Source organism: Pituophis catenifer, unplaced genomic scaffold, assembly GCF_029215685.1.
Source record: "Pituophis catenifer annectens isolate HBS135680 unplaced genomic scaffold, rPitCat1.0.hap2 SCAF_10, whole genome shotgun sequence".
Lineage (NCBI taxonomy): Eukaryota > Metazoa > Chordata > Lepidosauria > Squamata > Colubridae > Pituophis > Pituophis catenifer.
Window position 1 is genome coordinate 14840826 of NW_027256890.1, and position 11611 is coordinate 14852436.

Here is an 11611-nt window from a genome sequence, read left to right on the forward strand (position 1 = left end):
CAATAATAAATGGATTGGATTGGATAGGTCGAATTGAATTGAGAAAAATTTATCTACAAGCAGTTCTCAACCTATAACTGTTCGTGGAGCAATTGTCTGAACGTACAATGACAGTGGGAAAAAATCGATTTCCTTGCACTCGTGACTTGCACTCAAGAGAAATCGTGGATCCAGGTCAGGATCAACCCAGACCTTGAAAAAAAAAAAAAACACAGCAAAAGATATTTGCCGGAAGAGATCCGATTCTCCCATTAAGGAGAAAAACCTTGGCTGGTAGCATCTCACGAAGCTATCGCTTAAAAAGGACTTTGAAAAGGAGGAGGAGGAGGAGGAGGAGGAGAATTCTTGACTGAGCATCACTACTTCCTGCTCACCGCGATAAATTTAGCAACTTGGCCTGGGATGCTAAATTCTTAATTAGGATTTTGTTTTGCTGAGGTCGGAGGAGAAAAGGTTTTCCTAGCAAGGCTGCCAGCTCATCGGAAGCCTGAAGGGGAGAAAGGGACCCATTTTGACCCTCGTTCTCAAGAGGAGGTCATATTTCACCCCACGCGCTTTGTGGGCTTGTCTGCTTTGGGAAATCGGAGTTTCTTTTCTTCTTCTTCGGGAGTTTCTAGGAATGCCAACCGAGTGGGCGAATCCAGGAAAAATAAGGGAAGGCTCGTGATTCTCATGTGCCGAGTGATGTAAAGCCAGTTGTTCCAGCCAGTTGTGTAATTTTCGAAGGCAGCTGTCCTGACGTGTAAAGCAGGCCAGGTGAAACGCGCGCGCAACTCTGCCCAGCCGCAAGTGTGAGGTTAGCAAGTGGGCGGGCGACACACCCTCGCAAGCATCCATCCACATTCTTGGCATTCCACCGTTCGCACATGGAAGACGGCCACTGTGCAAAACACGGGAGAACAGAAGAGCTGGGGAGTTGGAGAAAGCTTTCCTCACCCGGCTTCCTTAAGTGAAGCTCTCTGAAAATGGTATCAGGACTCCTCCTTGACCAAGGGGCTGGACTAGAAGACCTCCAGGGTCCCTTCCAGCTCTCTGATTTTGTTATTCTGAAATGGTGTAGGGCAGTGATGGCTAACCTTTTTGCCACCGCGTGCCAAAATCGGGGGTCGCAAGGGGGTGTGCCCACACCCATAATTCTATGTGCCATGCCCTCCCTGTGTGACCCCCCCCGCACTCCCCCCCCGGCTTCACGCAATGGCCCACGATGGCACAGTGGGGCCGGTAGGCCCGTTTTTTTTCCCTCCCCAGGATCCCAGAGTCTTTCTAGGAGCCTGGGGAGGGCAAAAACAGCCTTCTCCATCACCACCCCGGAGGCCGGAAACGGCCCGTTTGCCGACTTCCGGTGGGACCGGAAGGCCTGTTTTTTTGCTCTCCCCAGGCTCCAGAGCCTTTCTAGGAGCCTGGGGAGGGCGAAAACGGCCTTCCCCACAACCCCCCTGGAGGCCGGAAACGGCCAGTTTGCCAACTTCCGATGGAACCGGAAGGCCTGTTTTTTTGCTCTCCCCAGGCTCCAGAGCCTTTCTAGGAGCCTGGGGAGGGCGAAAACGGCCTTCCCCATTACCCCCCGGAGGCCGGAAACAACCTGTTTCCCTACTTCCAGTGGGCCCAGAAGGCTCGAAAATCAGCTGGCCAACGCACACATGCGTGTCAGAGCTGAGCTCGCGTGCCCACCAATATGACTCCATATGGCACGTGTGCCATAGGTTTGCCATCATGGGTATATGGTCTCTTGCCTGAGCAGGGGGTTGGACTAAAAGACCTCCAAGGTCTCTTCCAGCTCTGTGATTCTGTTACTTTGCCAGGCCTCAAACTAGGAACTAGAATGGTGTTCAAGTGACATTCCGGATGATTTGGGGTTGCACCCAAGGCACCTACTATTATTATTATTATTATTATTATTATTATTATTATTATTATTATTATTATTATTATTATTATTGTGAGTCAATGTGTGTAGACTTAAGCCACGGCTAGTTTCTATTTCAGCATACTGGGTGTGTATTACAACAGACACAGACTTCAGAGGATCATTAGAACTGCAGAAAAAACAATGGCTACCAACCTGCCTTCCATGGAGGACCTGTCTACTGCACGAGTCAAAAAGAGGGCTGGGAAACACTGTGAAACAGTGTTATCTTCATTTGAGATGTCAAAAGCGTTTTGTGGCTCCCGGTGTTTTCTTTTCTGTGGGAAACCGGTCCAAATGGCTCTTTGAGTGTTTAAGGTTGCAGACCCCTGGACTTCAGTTAGTATCACACTTGGGGCATCCCGTTTCCAAATCTGAGCACCTTCTACCGAACAGGCTTTTCATGCCAGCTTCCCAAACGCCCACCGTCTTCCCCAGTGTCCAAACCCAGGAAGGAGAAAAGAGGAAGTGACTCAGGACTTGTTTGGAAATGCTGCGATGAAGTCACCGTAGCCGAAGAGACCTTCAGAATCGTCCTTAGAAGCCGAGCTTGCCTTTCTAGTTTCTACATCGGAGAAGCTTCCTTGTTGTGAAAACCTCGTTTCCGTCACGGTGATCTCATTTCCTCTTTGACACCTGATTCTTTAGCCGCAGAAGAAGGAACATGAACGCAAGGGCTCCTCTTGGTGTCAGCTTGCCGTGGGTTGTAATTTGACCTCGGATGAGCCAAATCGCCCTTGAAACATCTCAGGAAGGTTGCAATCCAATTGAAGATGTCTCTGCCGACGGCTGGCAGCCCTTTCTGAGGAACCCATCATGGGCAGAGAGCTGAAATTTAAGGATGCCATTCTTGGGTGTGCTATCGGTCTTCCCACACAGAACCAGAGGGGAGCAGCCAAGAAGGTTTCACATCCTCTCTTGCTGTTTTGTGCACATTTGAGCAATTAAAAAAAGATGACTCAACCTACAATTACAGACAACGATGTCCGGTGAACAAAGCTTATCTCCGTTTCCATTTCAAAAGATGCCCAGATGGGAAGTGAACAAACAGGCATGTTTGGCAGGCACCGTAGAGAAGTATGGAGGGAGGAGGTCCACGTAGGGAGCCCCCATTATGTCGGAGAATAAAAGCCAGAATTACTTCAACCCACACAGGAATAGAAGTGGAGATTTACCGGAATGTGCTTTCTTGGTGATGGTTAGCTAGGAAAAATGATGGGTCTCCTGTCAATTATGGAACTTCTCTTCATCCATGGGTCTTCTTCAACGCTGGAGGACATCTACAGGATGTGCTTTCTTGGTGATGGTTAGCTAGGAAAAATGATGGGTCTCCTGTCAATTATGGAACTTCTCTTCATCCATGGACCTTCTCCAACACTGGAGGACATCTACAGGATGTGCTTTCTTGGTGATGGTTAAGCTAGGAAAAATGATGGGTCTCCTGTCAATTATGGAACTTCTCTTCATCCATGGACCTTCTCCAACACTGGAGGACATCTACAGGATGTGCTTTCTTGGTGATGGTTAGCTAGGAAAAATGATGGGTCTCCTGTCAATTATGGAACTTCTCTTCATCCATGGACCTTCTCCAACAATGGAGGACATCTACAGGATGTGCTTTCTTGGTGATGGTTAGCTAGGAAAAATGATGGGTCTCCTGTCAATTATGGAACTTCTCTTCATCCATGGACCTTCTCCAACAATGGAGGACATCTACAGTTTGGGAACAGACCCATCTCCCAGAGGAGATCCTGGCTACCATTTCAACATCCATCATGCCAAGTTTCCATATTCTTCCAAATTCATCTTATTTTTTTTTTTTTTTTTTTTTTTGTTCCTTCTGCTTCTTTTCTTCTTTCAGTGGTTTGGTCTTCTGGAGCAGAGATCTCCAACCTTGGCCACTTTTAAGACTTGTGGACTTCAACTCCCAGAATTCCTCAGTTCAGCAAACCAAGCTTTGCTGGTTGAGGAATTCTGGGAGTTGAAGTCCACAAGTCTTAAAAGTGGCCAAGGTTGGAGACTTCTGTTCTGGAAAAGAAACCATATCTGGTCGTAGAACTAATCTGGGCCATTTCGTGTGCTGCCGATGGGCTTTGAGTCCTGGCCGGCTCCGAAGGCTGCCATGAAGTGTGTTGTCGAAGGGGGAAAAGTTGCGTCACACCTTATCCAGGAAAGGAAAATATCCCAGGCAGGGCTAAGAGCCTTGGTAGTACAGTGGTCTAAGGCACCCTGTTATTAAGCTGGTTATTAAGACCAGCTGCCTGCAATTACTGCAGGTTCGAATCTCGCCAAGGCTCAAGGTTGACTCAGCCTTCCATCCTTTCTAAGGTAGGTGAAATGAGGACCCAGTTTGCGGGGGCAATAAGCTGACTTTGTATAAATATACAAAAGGATGAAGGCTATTGCTGAGCACATTGTAAGCCGCCCTGAGTCTTCGGAGAAGGGCGGCATATAAATCAAATTAAAAAAAATAAATAAATAAGAAGGACTCAACAATCCTTCCTAGCTAGAGATAACGCCAGCTATCTCGCATCAGGCAGGCCATATATAAAGTTAATCATTAACCCCAGAACCACTTTTTGAAATATACCTGGGGGAAGCCCAGCCAGGTTTCTCCTCGCTGGTGATCTGAAAAGGATCCTTTTTTTTTTTTTTTTGCATGACCCAGTGTAGACTTCCAGCAGTTGGTCTAGGTTCCAAAGAATCTTGCCCTCCGTTTCATCTGGATCTTGCCAAGATCCTTTTGGGCTGATCTTTGCTTTGGATCTTATAGTGACTGGAGAGCTGAAATTGTCTGAAATGGTATAGGGCAGGGGTCTCCAACCTTGGCCACTTTAAGACTTGTGGACTTCAACTCCCAGAATTCCTCAATCAGCAGGGGAATTCTGGGAGTTGAAGTCCACAAGTCTTAAAAGTTGCCAAGTTTGGAGACCTCTCCTATAGGGTCTCCTGTTGAGCAGAGGGTTAGACTAAAAGACCTCTTAGGTCCCTTCTGACCCTATGATTCTATGTTGAATAAGCCCTCGAAAGGTTTGTGGAACAGATACAGCCTCTGAGATGATGATGATATGATAGCAATTTTCCAACTATTTGAATGGCTGCCACAAAGAGGAGAGGGTCAACTTATTTTCCAAAGCACCAGAAGGCAGGACAAGAAGCAACGGATGAAAACTAACCAAGGAGAGAAGCAAACTGGAATTAAGGAGAAACTTCCTGACATGTGAGGACAATTAACCAATGGAACAGCTTGCCACCAGAAGTTGTGGGTGCTCCATCATTGGAGTCTTTCAAGAAAAGATTGTCTGAAATGGTGTAGGGTCCAGGGGGCTGGAGTAGAAGACCTCCAAGGTCCCTTCTGATTGAAGGCTAAGAGCACCAAATGCCCGATCTTTGGAAAGACACAAAATTGATCGAAGATCCGCATTCTAGGTGGCTTCAAAGGGTTCCAGAGAGACTTCATAGCTTTCTCTTTTTAACCAAGTTATAAAACTTTCCTGCCTTTTGCAGTGAAGCGGTGTTTATACACGAGATAATCTCAGGCCTGAGGGAAGTGGAGAGAGAAACCCTTTCCTTGCTGAAACGATTTACAGTAGTCCTCGACGTATGACCACAACAGAGCCCAAAATTTCCACGGCTAAGCCAGGCAATGATCACCCCAATAATTCACACGTCGGTTAAAGACCCCCATAAAGGTTTACCTTGCCCAATAATTGGATAAAGAGACCAACAAGATAGCTTGAGCTACGTAGACTATCACTGGAATATTTTGTTAAGACGGACATCCTACTTACCTACATCTTGCAAAGATACCCTACAGAGATTGGGGGAACCCTTCAAGCTAAATAAACGTGTTTTAGGATTGTGCTGCAAGACAAACCTATTACAGGAGCAATCTGCATTTTTACAGTCATAAATTTCAGCCTGGGTATGATGAGGCCAACATTGTAATAATAATAATAATTATTATCACGCATTCATACCGGAAAACAAACATGAGACGCGACTGCCAACTTCGGAGTAATGTAAACAAAAACTTTTTTAAGAGGCGTTTTACTCAAGGACAACAACCTACGCATGAAATGTAGGTTTGGCTTACTTGTCGAAAAGAGACACCCAAAGGAGGGGGGAAAAAATCAATCTATCAACTTCAAAGAATTAAAATTAAAATTGTCTGTGATTCCAAATAAGGCCACGTAGTTTAACAATGATCAAACCCTGCAAATGGATTTTATTTTGTTTTGTTTTTTACAACTCCAAGCCTTGGTATACGCCAAACCGGATTTGCTAGAATAACTAGGAAAAAAACTAAAGTTTGGTTGAGTGTGTAAGTTCGTCGGAAGGAATGCAAGGCTTTTGAGAAAGAGGGTGAGGACGGAACTTAGGAAGAAAGTTTCCTAATTCACTTAAAGATGGATTTTTTTAAAAAAATGGGCGTCTTGATGTTTGTGTTTACTTGCATAAAAAGTCAAGGCGGTGTCAACTTTAAGTAGCACAAAGGTGTGTGGCTGTGAAAGAGGATAGGCCAACTTCCTGGTTCTTTCAACAGGCCATTTTAGACACTAAAGATTATATTTTAAATCAAGGGAACGTTCATTTTTAAAAATAACTCTCATGGTTAAAAAACCGTCTCCTTTGTTCTTAGTGCGCCTTTGGGACATTTTGAATAATGGGAGAGAATTCTGCAATCATTTTCCTTGATTCAACGTGATTTCCTAACTCCTTCATTGAGAAAAATCAAGACACCTCTAGTTAAAAAAAAAACACTCCGGAGGAATAATCCGGTTTCTATGTTGAACAGGAAAAGAAAAAAAATAAAATAAAATCCGAGATTTCCATTAAACCAATGCTAAAATAAAAAAAGGAAAATATTTCATAGGGGCAGAAATGTTTTGTTCTGCCTCTGCTCGCTTCAACAACTCTATGGGTAGCAAGCTATGAAAATTGGATTCGTGATAGAAATAGAATTGAATAACAGAATTGCAAAGGGACCTTGGAGGTCTTCTAGTCCAACCCCCTGCCCAGGCAGGAAACCCTACACCACTTCAGACAAATGGTTATCCAACCTCTTCTTAAAAACTTCCAGTATTGGAGCATTCGCAACTTCTGGTTGCAAGTTGTTCCACTGATTAATTGTTCTCACTGTCAGGAAATTCCTCCTTGGTTCTAAATTGCTTCTCTCCTTAATTTAAAGAGGAACAAGTTCCTATTAAAAAGATGATTAAGAAAAGCAAGCGTCTAAAAAACAAGAAACAAATATGGCATCATAAACGATTGCATCAATTAGGGATACATTAAATTTTTGCTTCCCCAAATACATACAGTTATGTTACAGAGCTGTGTGTTTCTCAACCATGGCTGCTTGAAGACGGGTGGACTTCAACTCCCAGAATCCCCCAGCCTGAGGAATTCTGGGAGTTGAAGTCCACCCATCTTCAAACGGCCATGGGGTTGAGCAACACTGCGACGGATCGAGAGAATAAAACCAAATATCGAGAAAATCAACAAAGACAGATCCTGTTCGTGGCCAGAACTTGACAAAGCCACGGAAACCACTCTTAAGCATGTGCAGAGTGCATTCCCCTCTCTTCACCCCTGAATCACATCTCAAAACAGGATGGCGAATCCCAGCAGAGAAAATTCTTACGGGTATCCTTTTGCAAGTCACCCTGGAGCTATTCATGCATACGGACACTTTGGGATAGCAGCACCCCCCCAAAAAATGTAAACAAACTTGCAAAGATCAACAGGAACTGGTGATATCTTTGGGCTGCTCCAGAGCAAAGTCTGCCCCCCCCCAACAATAAATATCCAAAATATCCAGCAGTGTAGAAATGTAGAACCAGCAGACTCACCAAAACAAAGGCATTGTGTGAAAGCTGTGAGACGTATTCCTCCACTCCCACCGGTCAGCCAGAGCGAGACATATTTTGCCTGCATTTCAGCAACATGCACATATATGGAGAGCACCCTCGGATAACTAACATTTAACAGCTGGATAATATTTTTGCACAGCCGAAACTCCTCCGTCAAGCAGATTTCCCTCTCCCCTTCCTGAGATACCGAGTGATTTTTGCATTTTTAAAAATTCATCACCAGTCGGCGGCACATTCGGGAGGTTGGCAGAGGCTGCCGAGACGTTTTAAAAAGAAAAATATTCCGAAATAAGAAATTAGCACCCTAAACAGTTCCTTTCGGACCAAAGGCCTCCGGTTCACACCCAGCTGCGAAGTTGCAGCTGGCCAGTCAGTGGTGCTGATTTTTTTTTTTCCAAATTTGGGGCAGGGGGGGAGGAACACAGAGAGACCCCCTTCCCCCCCCTCCTAGATTGCAGGCCCCTCCCCTTTGCAAAGCAACCCCCTCCCCGGGGGCCCAAAGACGCCAGACGAGACGAATGCCAAGGAGACAAGTTTTAACAGCCGGGCAAAAATGAAATTAAAGCAGAAATAACAATTGCACCATTGCAATATTCATAATAATAAATTAACTTATAATGTATGGGATGTTGGGAGCCTGGGTAGGTTGAACATTCTTTTCCGACTTCCGCGTGGCTTTTTAAAGATCTGCCCCCCAAAGACCCCTTTCCCACTCCCCCACCCCAAACCCCCCAAGGATGCTGCATCTGTTTTGGGGAAGGGAGAAAGCGCCTTTATGGCATTGATCCCCATTTCCTTCCTTCCCCCCTCCCTGCCCCCCCCCTCCACCCCCCACCGTCAATTGCCTTCTTCCTTCCGGGTTCTCTCCCACTAGAGATGCAACCCCAGCCTGCCTGACTGGGGAGAAAGGGGGCGGGAGGGGGGGTTTCCTTTGAAGCAAGGTAGCCCCCCCATCACCCCGGATAAACTGCATGAGATTAAAAGGGGGGGGGGGAGCAGGGAAAAAATCGGATGCATCCTGGATGGGGGGAGGCTCCAGGGAAGCATGCATGAAGAAGACCTTGCAAGGGTGATGCGGGGAAGGGGGGGGGGGGCGCAGATACATTTGATAGGTTCCCCCCCTTTTATGGAGGGGGGAAGCTGATCCAGTGTGAAACCCTTCCCCCTTTGCAACCTGACAGCCCCTCCCCAGGACACCTGGACTCCCCCCCCCCCCGCCACCAGGCCCTCCTCACCCTGCCTGCCCCCTCCCACCCATTGGGGGGGGCACAAGATACATCTGAAAGACCTTTATGGGGGGGGTGATCTGTCTACAGGGTTTGCACGATGAGTGAGCCCCCCCCCTTTGCAACCTGACAGCCCCCTCCCCAGGAAATCTGGACCCTCCCCACAGGCCTTCCTCACCCTGCCTGCCCCCTCCCACTCATACGGGGAGGGGGGGTGCAATATACATCTGGTAGACCCTTCCTTTATGGGAGGGGGGCACTGATCTGTCCGCGGGGTCTCTACGATGAATGAGCCCCCCCTTTGCCACCTGACAGCCCCCTCCCCAGGAAACCTGGACCCTCACTCTGCCTGCCCCCCACCCACCCATGCAAAGGGGAGGGGGTGCAGATGCGCTTGGTAGATCCCCTCCCCTTTTATGGGGAGGGGGTGCCGATGGGTCTGCAAAGGGGGGGAGGGTTCACGATGAGTGAGCCCCCCCTCTTTGCAACCTGACAGCCCCCTCCCCCCCCCACAGGCTCTCCTCACCTTGCCTAACCCCTCCCACCCATAGGGGGCATGCAAGATTATATCTGGAAGACCCTTCCTTTATACGGGGGGGGGGGGCTGATCTGTCTGCGGGGTCCGGACGATGAGTGAGCCCCCCCCCCTCTTTGCAACCTGACAGTCCCCCCCCCTCCAGGAAACCTGGACCCTCACCCTGCCTGCCCCCCCACCCACCATGCAAAGTGGGGGAGGGGGTGCAGATGGTAGATCCCCTGTCCTTTTATGGGGAGGGGGCGCTGATGGGTCTGCAAAGGGGGGGGTTCACAATGAGGGAGCCCCCTCCCTCTTTGCAACCTGAGACCCTTCCCCCCCCCCAGGAAGATGGGGACCCCCCCCCCAAGCCCCCTCCCCCTCCCCCCATTCCCAGCCTTGCCTGGTTCTTGTCGAACTGCTCCCGCTCCGCCTCCAGGCTGTGCCCGACGCGGCGGCTGAGCACGCGGGCCGGGACGTTCTTGATGGTGTTCATGGCCCCCGCGATGCCCTCCAGCCCGCCTGCCTCGCTCCGCCGCTCCGGCTTCCTCTGCCGGCCGCAGCCGCGCCTGCCAGGGAGCCCCGCGGGGGCGTGGCCCGGCCGCGGCCACGCCCACCACCCGAGGGCGCCCACTCGCTAGCCGCCGGGAAACCGCGCCCTCAAGAGGGCAGCCAATCCGCGCCCGCTCGCCTTCTTTCCCCCCACCACCCCCCCCCCCGCTTGGGCCACGCCCCGCCACGCCCCGCGGGACTCAGCCGCGCTTCTCTCTCTCTCTCTCTCTCTCTCTCTAGGGTTTCCTGCACTAAGCAGGGGGCTGGACTAGATGACCTCCAAGGTCCCTTCCAACATTATTATTTATTTGTTTATTTTTTATTTATTTTATTTTATTTATTTTCAATTTATATACCGCCCTTCTCCCTGAGGACTCAGGGCGGTGTACAGCCAGAATTAAAAAACATGAAATACAAATATTAAAAACAATTAAAATCTATATAAATTTGGCCCAAAATTTAAAAAACCACAAACCAATTAAACATTTAAAAATTTTAAAAAATTTCTTCCTAAGCCAACCCGGCTTGCTGGAAAAAGTGGGTTTTAAGGGCACGGCAGAATTATTATTATTATTATTATTATTATTATTATTATTATTATTATTATTATTATTATTATTAAGTTACACGATGATACAATTCAACAATTTTCGGTTTAGCGGTGTTTTCATGAATATATACAGATTTTTATATATGGTGTTCCCTGATTTACTTAAATTGTTTTAATAGCGGCACCTTCCCTTATTCTACCTTTTACTTCTATCCTCTAAGTTTCCCACACCGTGTAATATTCCGAGTTCTCGTTTTCGTTAATCGCATATGTTAGTTTACTCATCTCTGCACATTCTAATATTCTAATATAACAACTCTATTCTATTCTTTTCCATTTTCTATTCTTTTCTACATTCTGTTTTCTGTTCTGTTCTTTTCTATATTTTATATTTTTCTATTCTATTCTTTTCTATATTCTGTTTTCTGTTCTGTTCTATTCTATATTTTTCTATTTTTTATTATTTTCTATATTGTTTTATTCTATGCTATAGTCTATATTTTTCTATTTTCTATTATTTTCTATATTGTTTTCTATTCTATGCTATAGTCTATATTTTTCTATTTTCTATTATTTTCTATATTCTTTTCTATTCTATATTCTATATTTTTCTATTTTTTTATTATTTTCTATATTGTTTTATTCTATTCTATAATCTATATTTTTCTATTTTTTATTATTTTCTATATTCTGTTTTCTATTCTATTCTATATTTTTCTATTTTTTATTATTTTCTATATTGTTTTATTCTATTCTATAATCTATATTTTTCTATTTTCTATTATTTTCTATATTCTGTTTTCTATTCTATTCTATAGTCTATATTTTTCTATTTTCTATTATTTTCTATATTCTGTTTTCTATTCTATTCTGTTCTGTTCTGTACAGGGGGGTCCTCGAGTTACGGCCGTAACTGAGTCCGGCATTTCTGTCGCTGAGTGAGACAAGCGGTTCAGTGACTTTGGATCCCCGTTTCACGACTTTTCATGC

General features: G+C 46.3%; 1 protein-coding gene across 1 annotated transcript in view; it reads right to left on the reverse strand.

The window, feature by feature from the left end:
• Positions 1 to 10040, reverse strand: part of HIP1R (huntingtin interacting protein 1 related) — a 43794-nt gene extending 33754 nt beyond the window's left edge. Inside the window, exon 1 of the mRNA XM_070950793.1 lies at positions 9923 to 10040. Within this exon, the coding sequence (XP_070806894.1) occupies positions 9923 to 10015 (93 nt within the window). The 5' untranslated portion in view covers positions 10016 to 10040. The remainder of the gene's footprint in view (positions 1 to 9922) is intronic.
• Positions 10041 to 11611: the final 1571 nt, after the last annotated feature.